The sequence below is a fragment of the Triturus cristatus genome, chromosome 2_1, assembly GCF_964204655.1.
Source record: "Triturus cristatus chromosome 2_1, aTriCri1.1, whole genome shotgun sequence".
Classification (NCBI taxonomy): domain Eukaryota; kingdom Metazoa; phylum Chordata; class Amphibia; order Caudata; family Salamandridae; genus Triturus; species Triturus cristatus.
In genome coordinates this window covers 212,034,064-212,051,246 of record NC_140581.1, presented here as the reverse complement: position 1 = coordinate 212,051,246, position 17,183 = coordinate 212,034,064, and the positions used below count along the sequence as shown (strand labels likewise).

Genomic DNA, 17,183 nt, shown 5'->3' with positions numbered 1-17,183 from the left:
TATGGATTGACTTGGAGACACGGCGGAGGTGAGAGGGTGCCAGCGCCGCTCTCTGTGGCTGCTCGGAGCCCTTCATTCCTAAACCTCCAGGGCCGATCTGAGTCACACCGGAGGTTTGGAATCTGCACCGCTCTCTGCGACTACTCTTGAGCCCATCTTTCTGCTATCATTCTGGTGAGACGCCCTCTCCTGCTTTCCTTTAACTTTGTTTTTGACTTTGCTGCCTCCCGATCTGCGGACAGCTGCCTAGGCGCCCGTGGTCTTTCTTTCCTGACCCCTGGTCTCCGGATTGGACACCTCTGCCCCTGCTGCTCATGGACGGTGCGGCTGTAACTTTGGGACCCACTGCCTCTCTCCCTCCGGACTTGCTGGCTATGGTAGCCCGCTTCCTTGACTTTCGGACTTGGACCATTAGCGCTCCCCGACATTTTCTTTTTATGACTCGTTTCTTCTACTACCTTTCTCTTGATCCGCCATTTTGGCGATCTCTTCCTCCGTCCCAGCGACCTTTCTATTGTCTCTCCTGTGCCTCTGACCCACTCCTCGCTGTCTTACTCGTTACTATCTGTTTCCCTCTCTCGTTTTGTCTCACTATCTCTCTCCTGTCCTTTTCTGCCTTCCTTCACCTTTCTCTCTGTCCTCCCTCTTCCCTCCCCTGCCCCTTCCCTCCCATGCCCCTTAGATTGCTCTTGTCTCTTACTTTCTGCCGCTTTTACAACTATCCCACTGCTTTTCATTACCTCACCCAGCGTCTTCGTTTTTGCCATCCTCTAGTATTCTCATTTCCCTACCCCCTGGTTTTTTTGTAATGTGTAATTTCATGTAATTTATTGTACTGCTGTGGTTACTCTTGTAAAGCACTCTGATACCTCCGGGTCTAGCCAGCGCTATATAAAACTCAAGTAAATAAATGTCAAAGACCTCTCCACAACTGGTACCAAAGTTTGTGCCAAAGGTACCCTTGCTGCGGAGGTCAGACATCTTGGAGGGGTCCATCTTCAAAAAGTTGGCAGTTATCATGGGGAAAAAAAGCTAAAGTTATATCCAGTCTGACACTGGCAATTAATTTTCTGAACTACCAGTACTCACTCATCTTCATTCAAAGGAAGAAACCTCTCTCCTTCCAGGAGGAAAGAGCCCGTAAGCTGCTAAATGGTTTGAGATTGAGCCACGAGTCCTGCGCCATTCCCTCCACTACCATTCACACCTCCTCATGTCCTCCATCTCTACCACCGTTCCCATCACACTTGCGACCACCTGAGCCACAAGATACAAGCTCAGAGCCAGGCAGTTCATGTAACAATTAGGACCTCTTTTGGCAACAAGGGGGGTGGCCATGCCAACTTTATACTGTAGACCCACAGAGTGACCCTGACCTAGAGCCATATCTTGTTAAGCTATCCCGTTCTGCATACCATTCAGTCATTCAGATGGCCACTTTCTCGTAAAATCCTTGACCACAACCAAAAGCATAATAAATTATCTAACAATGACTAAGGGAATCCTGAAGTCAGCAGTTAACAACCTCAAAGGGCCAGTACAGTCAGAGTGGTCACCACATGAGTTGAACCAATTTATAAGCCTGCCACAGATGATCTGACTTGTGTTAGGGGTCAAATAATTCCAGGATCCTTAATGGTGCATAATGCCCATAAAGGGGTCTCTGCACAGGCCACAGGAGAGGGGCCACCTCTTGAAAATGAATCCTAGATGATCAACACTGTCGGATGGTGGGTAGCACTTGGGCAGTCTCACTTTGACGCATTGCCAACTAGGCGAGCTTCCTTTCCTTGTACAGTCACTACCACTGGGAGAAGTTGACTGTCCAAGACGACTGGACTTCTCAGCACCAAGGACACCACATAAAGACTAGCCCTGAAAGCATTAGTTTTATTTCTACAGAAGGAAAACCAAACAATTAAAGGCAGACAACTTAACAGCCTTGTTATACATTCAGAAGCAGGGCGGCACTCACTCCTCCCAGCTCTCTGTTCTATCCCAACCTATTTGGTACTGGGCAATTCACAACAACATTCACCTGTTGGCAGAGCATTTCCTGGGAGTTGAGAATGACTTTGCACACATGCTGAGCAGGATGCATTAACAAGTCCATGAGTGGCAATTCCACCCACAAGTCCTTCGCATGCCCCTGTAGCTGTGGGAGACTCCACCAATAGACACTTCACCTCCGGGTACCACCTGTGGACCATAAATAATGCACAATGGTCCACCTCCCTCTGTCATCTCGTTAGTGGTGAGGAATGAGGCAGGTGTCCCTGACAGTCATCCTTGTGGCACTAACCTGGACAAAACAGCCCTGGTTTTTGATTCCCCTACAGATGTAGGTCAGACCTCAAGAAAAGCTCATGCATACACCAGAGTTCAGCATCAGGATCAGCTCTGACACACAGATTCCAAACAGCTAAATCTTGCAATTTGGCACCTGACTTACTAGAGTTTGATTGCCTCAAACCCCCAGAGGAGTATGTGATAATGTGAAAATCTTCTACGCGCACCGGTTATGCTGCAAAGTGGTCAAAGGTACAAGCATTTCTGCATCTCAAACAGTTAGGTTCCTTTAAAATTTCTGTGCAGGAGATTGTTTCTCACTTCCTACACTTATACTAGGCAGGCCTTGTCTGCACTTCTGTACACTTACGCTTCACAGCAGTTGCATAGTACTTTCAGAACAGAAATTCTTCCCTGCTTAAAATACCAGTAATTAAGGCCTTAATGTAGTGTCTAAAGAGGGAAATATCTCTAAAGTCACATCTAACACCTGGCTGGAACCTCAATGTCATTCTCACAGGACTTTTGTGTCCTCCCTTTGCTCTCCTAGACTTATGTCAACTACAGTTCTTGTCTGAGAAGGTGGCTTTATAAATCGTAGTAACCTCCCTTGATGAATTATTGAGTTTCAAGCTTTTGCAGTCCAGGAGCATTTACTCATGTCTACACAGCTAGCGTTGTTCTCTGCATCAACCCCACATTTCTGCCCTAGGTTGTTTTGATTTTCCACATGAACTAGGCCATTGAGGTGTCTTGTCTTCTTCCCACAACCAGCGTCTGTTGAAGAAGGGCCTTTCACACTCTGTATGCCAATAGAATGCTTTTGCATTACATTGAAAGACCGAACTAAGCCCTTTAGAAATTCTAGTCCGCTTTTTGTAGCCTTAGCCAACTCTGCAGGGGTTGTGCCATCCCTAAAGCTGGCATTTTCAGGTGAATATTTAAGTGCATCCAAACTTGCCATGGCTAAGCGCAGGCTTTTAGTACCCACTAAAGCCTACTGGTGTAACTTGGGTAACATGACTTTAGAGGATATCTGTAAGGCTGCTACTTAATCAGTGCCACACACCTTCACCAACATTTACTTTGTCAATGTTTTTGCACATCATCAGGCTTTAGTTGGTGAGGTGGTCTTAAGAGCACTTTTCAAAATAGCTACATCATCTGCTCCCTAGCCACGGCTTTAAAGAGGGACTACTTGATAGACTTTGCAGAGCAAACCAAAATGTAACTTAAGCTGTAACCCTTTGTTCAAAGCCTGTAGTCGTGTAGATTCTCATGTGCCCACATCATCCCCAGCAGCAAGTGGTTAATACTGATATTTTCCATGTCGTTTAACCCCCGTTACTATGCAGCACACCACGTTCTGTCTTCATCGTTGCATTCCACTTACAAAACTTGCAGGCTGAGCGGAAAACAATCTGAGGTGGAGCCACTGTGTTGGTGGATTATAAACAAAGTATGGAATCACAACCGATCTAAAAACAAGAGACTGGAGATAAACAAATTGCATGTGTCTGGGCCCAACACTAGGTGGCAGGAGTATGTAAACATGTGAATCTATAGTACTACAGGCTATGAACCCATGGTTACAGAATACGTAACATTATAGCTACACTAAGCACATGTTTAATTTTCTTTCTCAGCTGGGATGCCCTTCGATTAGAGCACTGCACGCTACAGCAGCAAATCTATCATTTGCAGAAAGTCATGATGGCCCAACATCAACTTCTGCGCAATGTGATCCAGGAGGTAAGGAATACAATGGGGATTAAATAAACTACACTACTTTTGGTGTGTGTATATCATCAGGGAAGTAAGTAGCTATTTACTTTTAATTGTTGTAATATTGGCGTAATGTACTTATTGAAAAAAATTTTTTTTTTCAATATTTCTTTATTGGAGTTTTGTGTTTAGGTCACAGAAGATACATTTGCCATTATAAATGGGGCTCTAATTTCACTTTGTGTTCTGTTTTTTAGGCTCCTCTTTAATTTGTATTAATGTTTCATGTTGGAATCCATTCCAAAAGGGTCATGTGTGAAATCTTTTTCGTCTGCCTCCATAGCTGCTGCATGCATGTGTATATGTGATATCAGAAAAGCTCTGACCTAGCTAGAAGGCAATGGAGTACTATGTAGGGTTAACGGCAAGTATACAATGATAGTTGAGGTCTGAGAGTGGAAGTGGACTGCTACTGCATTGAGATGTGTTTTTAAAGAGATGTACCTGCAGCTCTTTCCTAAATTGGAGAAAAGTTGAGAGACAGGAAAGTTGTTCCAGATCTGCATACATACATTGAAAATGTCCGTTTTTTTTGCTTTTTTAATTTTTTTCACTACTCCATCTCATGTCTGATGGTATCCTGGCAGCAAGTGTTCTGAATATCAATCGAGGATGCAGCGGGTTTTGATTATTGTGTGGGTTGGCTTGATGGAGGTTATGTCGTATTTCTTCAGGCTCTTGATGAGGCATGCTGTGACATGGAGAATGCCCTTAAGTGGAGCCAGTGTGAAGTATGGCAGGTCATGCTGCTGGAGGTTGCCACCATCCAGATGCAAAAGTACAAGTTCTTCCACCCGATTTCTGAAGTCTCTTTCTGGGAGGAGTGATTTTACTTTCTTCAGTAGCAGAACGAACACAAACAGTTTTGGTTTTATTTACCATGTGCTCCTAAAAGGTGAGGTTGATGTTATCAAATGAAAATTGAAGGATGTTGACAGCAAATCTTATTTGAAAGTATAGGCTGTAGATGAGACTGGGGTGATCTATGCTCTTCTTTTTTTTTTAATTTTTTTTTTTAAATTAAGTTTCCCATGTGAGGTATACAACAAGTAAACTTGTGAGGCTTTTCATTCATCATGCAGTATCCATCTTATTCAACAGCCCTTGACACAATTGTAGTGGAATACAAACAACCCCACCATCTTGCGGGTAACGCCTTCCCTACCTCTGTTTGCTGTGAGGTCTCCATGTCCATCCCTTCCTCTGGTGCCTCCCCCAAACCCCTTTTGCCTTTATAGTGGTGACCCAGCATCTTTGCTGACTCTCCAGGGTCCCCATATTTTTTTTTTACATTTACTTGGGCATCCCCTCACATAGTACACTAGTTCCTAAGCTCTCATGCACTAGTCTACATTCGCTTCCCATGTACGTACCAATGGGATTCCGTCCTGCCCCCAATTTCTAACCATGTCTGATGTCACCACCCTAAGGGCAATGTTACAGAACAGAAGTGTATAGCTGTCCATTGTCTGCGTCACCGTCCCCCCCCCATGCCTGGGGTGATCAGTTGTGGGGTGAGTTATAGTGTGACCTTCAAGAATGCCAAAATCCTGTTGCCCATTTTATCCCAGAACCTATATTTTAGGGCACCCCCCATAATGTGTGGATCAAGGTGCTCCTTAATCAGAGATCTGTGCCATCTTGTCCCGTGCTGAAAAATCTGGTCCTCGTATAATATACTCTTGTTATTTAGCTGAATGCCTGCTCTTTTGGCAACCTCCTGGGGACTAGTGACATATCGCCTCCCCAGTCATAGTCCTCCAACCTGCCCAGGTCGCACTCCCATTTATCCCGGAGTTCCTCCAGGGGAGGAAGGCTGTCATGCAAGAGGGAGGAGTACAAACGAGACACTGTGACTTGTCAAGGGGGGCCCCAGGACTCTGTATTCCAAAGAGGCTTCCTCCGGCACCTAGCAAAAACCAAAGGAAATGATGGACGGCGTGTTGAACATTGCAAGCACTCACCCCCAGTCAACTGATCTGGGTTTAATCCATCACCGTTCTTTAGCCCACTCTGCCACCCCAGTTCAGACATGGCCATATGCAAATCAGTCTGACCCTGTGCCTCATGGGAACAGTCCAGCCCGAACTGCCAAGCCATGTATTCCCTGGACCGGAAACAAGCTTCCTAGGACCGGTTTCTGGCATTTCAGCCATCTTCAGCCAGGCATGCTTGAATCCAGTGGCAAAGTGAGCAAGGGACTCTCGTCTGAGCACGGCATCTCCCATAGCATCTTCCTATGATCTTGCAGGATTTAATGTAATTGCTGGTACCAGAGATTCTGTCTCCCTGCTGTTCAGCAAAGGGTATCACACCCGTACAACACCAGATGTCCCCTACTTTTGATATCCCCAACTGGTCCCTTTTCCTATAGCCCTCCTCAGCCCACAGCCCCTTCAGGAACTCTGAATCCCACAGTGGGGTTTCCATGGCCAACTTGCCTTTTCAGCCCAGGCCCAGAATGCTTTGTGCCATATCCTGACCACCACCGCGGTGGGGGTCGGCAAGGCAGACATCCCTCGATCGCTGTAGAGGTGGCGTACATATCCTTTCGGGTCCATAGCTCGTCTATCAGCTCATACTGAGGGATCCTGCTGGGAGCCACGTGCCCAGTCATTGATAACCTGTAGTTGACGCCCAGTATACCGCCTCAAATCTGGGAGAGCAATTCTGCTCTCCACAGCAGACCTCGTGTCACATCCGCCACTGCCCAAAAGAAGGCGCTTGAGACCTCAAATGGGGTATTTTGCGTCACATACAGGAACTTTGGCAAATAAATCATTTTTATAAAGGGCCGCTTTTCCCATCAGAGATGGGGGTCTACTCCTGCAATTCGCATCAGCTCTCTAGGAATCCAGGATTTTATTCAGATTTTCCCTGTGTAACAACTCCTGGTCCCAAGTCATGAAGATTTCCAGGTATTGGAAAACTATAGAGTCCTACTTCAGGGGGTAATTCCAGGTCCCCCTCCCCCCCCCCCCCGCTGCACTCACCGTCATATGGAATGCAATTGATTTGTGCCAGTTGATATGGATCCCCAAATAGGAGCTAAATACCTTCAACATCTCCAACACTCCAGGAAGAGAGCGATTAGGGTCAGTCAGGTATAGCAGGATATCATCCGCATTGAGGGAGACAATGTCCTCCCACTCCACGTTCATCAAATGCCCCTCTTCAGTGTATCCTTCCGTAGCCAGTATGCTAAGGGCTCGATCGCCTATGCAAAAAGGAGAGGGGACAATGGATATCCCTGCCGGGTGACTCTGTCAAGTTGGACGTTTTTGGAGAAAGCCTCATTTGCTTTAACTCTTGCAATGGGAACTGTGTATAGTAACTTCACCCAGGCCAATAAGGAGGGGCCTATCCCCATTTTCTGGAGTAGTGCCATTAAATAGGGCCACTCGACTGAGTCAAATGCCTTTTTGGCATCCAAAAGTAGCAGAATAGCTGACTCAATAATTTGGTCAGGTGCCATCAGGGTGTCTACCAGCTGCATTAACGATTGGCTAACACCTTAGTCAATACTTTGGTTTCTATATTTAGGAGAGAGATTGGCCTAAATGAGGCACATGCCTCCCTCGGCTTCCCCTTCTTAAGGATCATGACTATAGTTACCCGTCACAAATCGTGGGACAGAACACCCTCCGTCTTGGCTTTATTTAACATTGCCTGGATTGGACCCACTATGTTGGATTTGATACATTTGAAAAATTCAGGTGGCAGGCCATTTGGACATGGGGATTTGCTGCTATTTATCTGTACTAGGGCGTCTGAAAGTTCCATTTCCATTAGGTCCATTTCCAGAGAGCAACTCCCTTCATCCTGGAGTTTGGGCGTGAGGACGTCATTGTTGAAGTTCTGCAGATTGGACAGCTGCATCCATCCCCACGTACATTACAGGCCAGCTAGTTGTGTGGCCAAGGCCTGGGCCACCGCCACTAGGGTCTCCGCCACCTCACACCTCCAGGTCTATGGTAGATATCTACCTTTCTCCTTGCTCTCTTTTGGACAGCGATGCTAATATTTACCTGCCTTGTTCCCCACCTCATAGTCTAGCTTGTTTCATCTGAAACTGTGTCGTCGTCTCCTGGTAAACCAGGTTACGCAGGTCCTACCTCATTCCTTCTGTCTTGGTGGGCAACCTTTGGATGGGGGCATTAGTATTTTCAACCTTTTTGTATCAATCTAGATGCCAATTCCCTGGCTCTTTCCCTATGTTTCCTCACCACATGTTGTATCTATCAGTTGCCCTATTATAGCCTTATAATCGTCCCACAAATCGATCGTAGGTGCCACTGAGCTGCTATTTTCCTTAAAGTATTGGTCTGTGGATTCCTAAATCAGTTTCCCCGTGACCCACTCTGACAGCTCCCAGGGGTTTAGCCTCCTCTCGCCTGCTGCTCCCCCAGTGACTGTCTTCAAGTGTGTCAGTAAGGGTGAGTGGTCTGAGATGCCTTGGTGCAAGATATCTGTGTGACTAAATCTGTGCAGGTGGTGGCATGGTGTCAGGAAGTGGTCCAGTTTGGACATTTACTTCAGTTGGTTGTCCCTGCTCCACACATCTGTCATCACCAGGGACTCTATAAAGGAGGCATTTTGTCTATCTCCTTAACCTGCAACCCGGGGGGGAAAGTACCGGGATGCTAGTTACAGATATATATCTATATATCCCCCCGTGAGTCCATCTATGTTTGGTTCATCCATGTTGAGTCCAACAATATGTGGTTCAGGAGACATATGTACTGGAATGCCCACTCCCTGGGAGTCCCTTGAGAACTATGCGTGAGCCAGCAGGGTATATCTGCCTTGGGTCAACACCCTGCTAGTTTTGCCTGCCAAATTGGTTTCCTGTAGTAGGATTACATTAGGATTTTGTCGTCCCAGGTATTTCCACACAACTCCCCATTCTAATTTTCTGCCCAGACTGTTCACATGCTAGGATAACACCTTGAGTATGAGACCCAGGTGGGCGGTACGTGGTGATGCATCGCCATATGAAATGCTCTATGTGCATTGGATCTATAAGTAAAGTGCGACTCAGCATGCCTCTAGAACTCCTCCCCCCCCCCCCCCCCCCCAAACCTCCTCCAACCCACTTGTGCCACGGATCTAGAAATACCCGCCTCCCAAAAGCCTTGGGTATCAGTCGCCCCAACATATCAACCTGAAACGCCATTTGCACCACCAGAGAAATTTATACTAGAATAAATTGAGACTAGTGAGGCGGGCTTCTTCACAATTAGGGCAACCGACAGTTATATCATTAAGGGATACTTCATTTATAGACCACCGGGGCCGAGCATATTGTTTGCGCCCAGCCTCAAGGAACAAGTCATACAACCGGCACTCCGGTATTTCAAATTGCTGGTGCTGGGGGACTTGAACCTACACTTTGATAAGGAGAACTCCGCAGCGCAAGAACTCTGTCAAGAAATGGCTACACTACAGATCGGTCTGCAATCTTCCCTCCCTACCCACCAACAGGGCCATTTATTGGACCCCATTTACGTCAACTGGGGGGTGGGCTAACAATTGAGAGACCCACCGCGGTGCCTTGGTCAGATCATTATCTGATCCCCTTCAGTGCGGCAGCTCCCAAGCCCACTCCCCGTATGAAGGTGGGGACTGGTAGCCTACAGAGGAAGTGGGCGAAGTTCTCAGCGGCCAATTTCAATGCTGACCTTCAGTTGGGAGGTCCACCAGGTGGCAATAACATCGATACTGCATGCACCGCTCTAGACAACAGGATCACCAAGGCACTAGATCAAGTTGCGCCTTGGCTGACTAATGCCCCCAGGAGACAGTCAAAATCTGCGCCGTGGTTCAACGATGAACTTAGGCGAATGAAGTCCTCGTGTAAAACCGCTTTACGGGTCTGGAGGAGAGACTCCACCCATCGTAAGAAGGCCGACTACAAAACAAAACTTAGAACCTATCACTCACTAATAAGAAGAACTCTAGCAACTTACTATAACTCGAGAATTGAGCAGGCGGAAACTCGTCCCGAGAATTATTTGGAATTTTCAAGGACATATCGTCACTTACCAGAACCTCGCCGCCAAATAGTTGCTCAGTAGAAACCTGCGACCTGATCGCAGATTTTTTCTCAGACAAGGTAGCAAAAATGTATTCCACCTTCCCGGACGAGGCAAGGAACGGAGGGGGGTGGGGGAGGGGGGGAGGGGGAGAGAGAGGGGGAGGGGGAGAGAGATGAGGAGCGTAGCATAGAGAAGACCCGAGCCTCTCTAGATTTGTCGCCCAATCATTGGAGGAGCTTAAGAACATTGCCTTAAGTATCAAGTCCGGCTCACCCAAGGACCCCACGAAACCTAAGACCCTAAGAGAGAGTATAGAAATCTTGGCTCCCTATATTGGTCACCTCCTGAAACTCTCCTATGAATCAGCGGCGGTCCCTATGCAATGGAAGGAGGCGGTCGTCATCCGAATTAAGAAACAAACAGGGGTGAAGGCAAGCCAGTTGGATAATTACCGACCAGTCTCGCTGAAGTATCTTGATTAAGAAACAGGATACCGGGTAGATGTATAATAGCAGATTTATTATCATAAGGAAGATCCCATCCAACCGCCAGCCATCAGATCAACTGGTGGTTTTCAGAACCTCGTTACGCTCCACAATCCATGACATCAACAGGTGATGTCATGGAACATTAACATTCTAAACCCCACAACATGAGATGCCACACATCTCCCTTCCCCAAATACAGAAAGCAATGTCATAACATATATACATATACACATAACTAAAATAAAGAAGATTAAACATAAACAAAAAAAACCTGGCCTCATGACCATAAAGAGAAGTCTGTCAAATAACCTAGCTTCGTGAACATCAAACAAAATCTGCCAAATAACCTGGCTTCATGACCACCCTGTTGGATCTTCTGAGTGAAACACCAATATCACTTCCCTTTGAATCGATTTCCACACCACATTCCAACTTTCCCTTACACACTACCACTCTATTCAAGTTCCATATGCGATGATCATGAGTTTGAATTGCATTTTTAAAAATTTTAATCACCTTAACAGGTTTCATGTACTTGGACATTGAGCTGCCTAGAACACCAGGACGTTTAATCATGACCCAATCTCCCACATGTACCACTGTCCTCTTTACAACATGTTTCTTATCAAAATATTCTTTCCTTATTCTCCCTTTCTCTTCCTCAACTCTCACCATCTCTTCACCATCACATACCTTATCTTTTCCTTTTAGCAACTCATATTTATTGACCCAATACGGTTCAACACACGTGTTCGGAAGTCTACTCCGAAACAGCAGAAAAGGAGTTTTCCCTGTAGTTGAGTGTGGAGCTAGCCTATATTCCTCAACTTTTGCAATGACCTCTTTTTTCCAATCAGCACCAACACTTTTTGCCAAAGCAATGGTTTCCTTAATCACTTTGTTAAACCTTTCTACCATCCCATTAGTTTCTGGGTGATAGAGAGCAGAAGTTTTATGTACAATTCCCTTGGACGACAAGAACAGTTCCATTTCTCTAGATATTAACTGAACACCATTATCCGATAAAATAGAAATGGGCAAACCTTCCCTGGCAAATAAAGACTTCAAACAATCAATAACATTGCCAGTGTTGACAGATGTCAAGAAGAACACCTCAGGCCACCTAGAATACATGTCTATGACCACTAGTAGGTATGTTTGAGATTCTTTCCCATGAATGGGACCCACTATGTCCAACGCAATTTCCTGCCAAGGTCCATTTGGACGTTTCCTTAAGACCATCGGTTGTTCATGCGTACACTTGGATTTGTCGCTAATGGCACACGACACACAATCTCTAATTATACGCTCAACCATCCTGTCCATACCTGGCCACCAATAAGACATGCGTAACCTTTCTTTGCACTTGGTTAGACCTGAATGAGCCACATGTACTGAGTCTACCAATTCCTTTCTTAAAGAAGTAGGAGGAATCAGTCTTGTGCCCCTAAACAAGAAATCTTTGTCTACAGACAATTCATTACATACACCCCAAAAACACTTCACATTCTCAAACATTTTTACTGGAGGACCACCCTGCCTTTAACAAAGACATAACTTCACACAAGGTTAAGTCCTTCCGTATTTCATCCAACCACCTGTCTTCCGATATAATAACCTGATCTACAACACAAACAATTTCATCATCCTCTTCATAGTCAGGACTACACTCATGCAAACCAACTGAGGGCACCAAACGCGATAGAACATCCGCTACACCGTTTTCAATTCCCGGAATATACTTGATCGTGAAATTATACTCCTGTAAACCAATCACCCACTTAGTAATCCTACCAGATATTAGATCCAAACCTTTCTTACTGAAAATCTCAATTAGAGGCTTATGATCCGTATGGACCTCAAAATCTACACCCCACAGAAACTTTTTGAGTTTTTTAACCGCCCAAAACACAGTTAAGGCTTCCCTCTCGACAACTGAATACCTAGTCTCCGGATCTCTAAGGCTTCTAGACAGGAACATAATAGTTTTCATACCATCACTACCACCTTGCTTCAAAACTGCTCCCAACCCCTTCTCACTCGCATCTGTCACCAAAATGGATTTACCAGAAGGATCAAAACTCTTCAAAGAAGGAGCTAGACCTAGTTTCCCCTTTATGGCCACAAATTCTTCCTCACATTTCTCTGACCACAAGTACTCCTCACCCTTTCGTAGTAACCTTCTCATGTTCACAGTTGCCAAAGCAAATCCTTTGATAAATTTGGCATAATATTCAATCATCCCTAAAAATTTCATGAGATCAGACTTGTTGGTAGGAGAACACATTTTTGTGATGGTATCAACCAACTCGGACTTGGGCTTTACACCCTCTCCTGAGATGCTGTGACCAAGATAATTGATGGTATTACACTTAAATGAGCATTTTTCCACCTTAATCGTGAGATTATGCTCACTCAAAGCTTTTAACACAGATTTCAATCTAATATCATGTTCCCCGTCGTCTTTAGCAAAAACCAATATGTCGTCTTGGTAGACACACACTCCAGGGAGATCTTTTAATACTCTTTCCATTACTCTTTGAAACACCGAGGAGGCAGACACCAAACCAAAAGGCATTCTCCTAAATCTAAATGTGCCAAATGGAGTAATGAACGAGGTACAATCCCGAGACGACTCATCAAGTTCAATTTGATGATACGCCGAGGTTAAATCTAATGTGCTGAATATTTTTGCCCCATCAAGTAATGTTAACAATTCTGTAATATTGGGTAATGGGTATCTGTCCACCACAACACACTTATTCAGTTGTCTTAATTCAATGCACAAACGCAAATTACCATTTGGTTTGCGAGCTGCGACCACTGGAGCAAGCCATTGTGATCCTTCCACCTCTTCAATGATCCCACCACTGCTTAATTTTTCTATTTCTTTTTTCATATCCTCTTTGACTGATAGAGGAACACTCCTCACCTTGCAATGTGTAGGAATCGCATCAGCTCTTAATCGTATCTTGTGTCTATACCCCTCTAAACATCCCAAGGTATCCCTAAATACTTTTGGAAATTCAGATTTGAGCATATGAGCATACGTTTCATTGACATTCTTATCAACTGAATGGATTCTCTCCCTTAATTGTATCGGAAAATCTGCATTAGGATCAAGAAACACTCCCAAATCCCCTTGATGTAACCAACTAATGATGCTGTCTCCACGCTTAGAGACATAGATTTTTCCTCCAATCAACCGATCTTTATACTCTACTAGACCATTGAAATACCCATGTAACTTTATAGGTTCTCCCCCATAAGCCAACGGTATGATGTCAGGTTTGATGAGAGTAACCTTTCCCTTAAGTTTAGATAAATAAAAATCATTTGAAACTATGGTGATCTTAGCACCGGAATCAAATAGTACTTTGGTACTTTCTCCCTCGACCATAATTTCATCATAAGGGCCTGTTTTTTTACCAGTTCTTTCCTCAACTTGTACTACAATTTGTCCACAAATTGAGTCGTCAGAGTCATTTTCTTGATAAATTTCTACCTCTTTGACCTTTGTCTTAAGTTTAGTTTTACAAAAAGCAGTAAAATGCCCCTTTAATTTACACTTTGAACAAGTTTGATTAAGAGCCGGACATTTTCTATCATTAGCCAAATGATCCATTTTCCCGCATCTATAACACTTCCTTTCCATCCCTACTTTGTCTGATTGTGTTTTAGTGTTTAGATCACCTTTTTCAGATTTAATCTTTACCACCTCAACTTTTGACCCTTTTTCAGCATCTTTCTTAATCACTGCAACACATTTTAAGGAGTGTTCTATTCGTTTTGCAACACTCAACACCTCATCTAGGGATGGTTCCTCCCTCAACCATAACTCTTCTCTAACCTTTTCCATGTTGCACCCAAACATAAATTGATCCCTGATGCGTTCATCTGTTAAATTATCGAATTTGCAAGAAGAAGCAAGCTTCCTTAACTGAGTTATATAATCCTCAATAGACTCATCAGAGGATTGCATTCTCTTCGCAAATTGATACCTTTCCTGGATAGTGCTGACTTTTGGTAAATAATGCTTATCCAGCTTCTTAATACAAATGTCATAATCATTTAGGCCTCTAGCTTCCTCAGCAGATAAATCAGGCAAGTTGTCAAAAACATCCTGGCCCTCCGAACCCAAACAATGAAGTAATAATGCGGACCGTCTTTCAGCACTAAGCGACTGGCCACATACCCTGGCATATCTTTCAAACACCACCTTCCATTTTTCCCATTTGATTGAAGGAGCACCAGGAGATGATAAGAAGAAAGGTGCTGCAGTGACATTCTGCATAGCTGAATGAGTAAAGTGCTAGATAACTAATTAATTAAATATGCCTATTTCCTTAAATAATTGCACCTAAAGTAAAGTGCTTTGTTAGAGTCAAAGAAGATTCTAAATCATTCTACTTAGTTTATACATGTCAATTGCATATCAAGCGAGTAATAACACTTTGTTCCTTTTTTTTTTTTTTTTTTTAAAAACTATACATGCGCACATATATCCGAACTTACTAAGTAGAAGTAGAGTTATTATAGGGCAAACGAAACACTCTCTGACACAAACGGATAAATCGCGTTAAAAAAAACTTAGTTGCTATGCAACCGTCAACAAAATGGCCACCACGCACGTCCAACGTGACGTGGTGCGCGATGACGAACTACAGTAAGCCAGAAAAGTCAATCTCCGAAGAGTGAAGCCGTATTCCACAGTTCTACGTAGAATCCTCCGTCACCCCGAATGAGCGCGATGAAGATCGATGATGGAATCCAGAAAGAAGAATACCAGCTTGGGAGTTCTAGATCCAGGTATGCCGCAGTATGACCGTTGAAACGTAAGAGTTTACTTTTGAATGTCAATTGCGGGTTGAAATCAATTAAAGTAGAGATTATACCTTTCAGCCAAAATCATGAACTCCGTTACGACAACGATGAAAATGTTGCACCACTAAAGTCCATCTGTATCATTACTAAAGTGTATAGTACTTGTCGCAAAGCTCCACGTTGTGAGAGCAAACAATTAAGCAGCCATGCGATTACCGATTTCCGATGAAATTGTTGCACCATTAAAGTTCATCCGTATTATTACTGAAGTGTATGACACTCGTCGCAGGGCTCCACGTTGTGAGAGCAAACAGTTAAACAGCCATACGATTTCCGTGCCACCCCTCTTTTCGAATAAACAATGATAATCCAGGTGCAATCCAAACGAAGATGTCAATAATCGATGAGTGATCCAATTGAAATTAACAGTGACTGATGTGGCTTCCTCTTGGTATACTTGACACACAACGATCAGAGGAAAGGAGATAATTAGACTCCCGTGTTGAGATCTTCCCATTCATCCGTTCATCGTGTTCCAAAGCCGACTACGCCAATGAAGTATCTTGATTAAGAAACAGGATACCGGGTAGATGTATAATAGCAGATTTATTATCATAAGGAAGATCCCATCCAACCGCCAGCCATCAGATCAACTGGTGGTTTTCAGAACCTCGTTACGCTCCACAATCCATGACATCAACAGGTGATGTCATGGAACATTAACATTCTAAACCCCACAACATGAGATGCCACACTCGCTCCTTCCATACTTTGCCAAAATCGCAGAGAAGGTGGTTAACCTACAACTAACCTCATATGAATGAGCACAACCAAGTATTGGTCTGTGGATTCCTAAATCAGTTTCCCCGTGACCCACTCTGACAGCTCCCAGGGGTTCAGCCTCCACTCCCCTGCTGCTCCCCCAGTGACTGTCTTCAAGTGTGTCAGTAAGGGTGAGTGGTCTGAGATGCCTTGGTGCAAGATATCTGTGTGACTAAATCTGTGCAGGTGGTGGCATGGTGTCAGGAAGTGGTCCAGTTTGGACATTGACTTCAGTTGGTTGTCCCTGCTCCACACATCTGTCATCACCAGGGACTCTATAAAGGAGGCATTTTGTCTATCTCCTTAACCTGCAACCCGGGGGGAAAAGTACCGGGATGCTAGTTACAGATATATATCTATATATCCCCCCGTGAGTCCATCTATGTTTGGTTCATCCATGTTGAGTCCAACAATATGTGGTTCAGGAGACATATGTACTGGAATTCCCACTCCCTGGGAGTCCCTTGAGACCTATGCGTGAGCCAGCAGGGTATATCTGCCTTGGGTCAACACCCTGCTAGTTTTGCCTGCCAAATTGGTTTCCTGTAGTAGGATTACATCAGGATTTTGTCGTCCCAGGTATTTCCACACAACTCCCCATTCTAATTTTCTGCCCAGGCTGTTCACATGCTAGGATAACACCTTGAGTATGAGACCCAGGTGGGCGGTACGTGGTGATGCATCGCCATATGAAATGCTCTATGTGCATTGGATCTATAAGTGAAGTGCGACTCAGCATGCCTCTAGAACTCCTCCCCCCCCCCCCCCAAACCTCCTCCAACCCACTTGTGCCACGGATCTAGAAATACCCGCCTCCCAAAAGCCTTGGGTATCAGTCGCCCCAACATATCAACCTGAAACGCCATTTGCACCACCAGAGAAATTTATACTAGAATAAATTGAGACTAGTGAGGCGGGCTTCTTCACAATTAGTGCA

General features: G+C 44.7%; 1 protein-coding gene across 2 annotated transcripts in view; it reads left to right on the top strand.

Annotated features, from left to right (window-relative positions):
- The window catches only part of CCDC68 (coiled-coil domain containing 68), a 167,100-nt gene that overhangs the window by 63,540 nt on the left and 86,377 nt on the right, over nt 1-17,183 (top strand). For both annotated transcript variants that reach the window (XM_085629985.1, XM_085629992.1), the window contains exon 8: nt 3,936-4,041. In XM_085629985.1, coding sequence (XP_085486111.1) covers nt 3,936-4,041 — 106 coding nt within the window. The remainder of the gene's footprint in view (nt 1-3,935; nt 4,042-17,183) is intronic.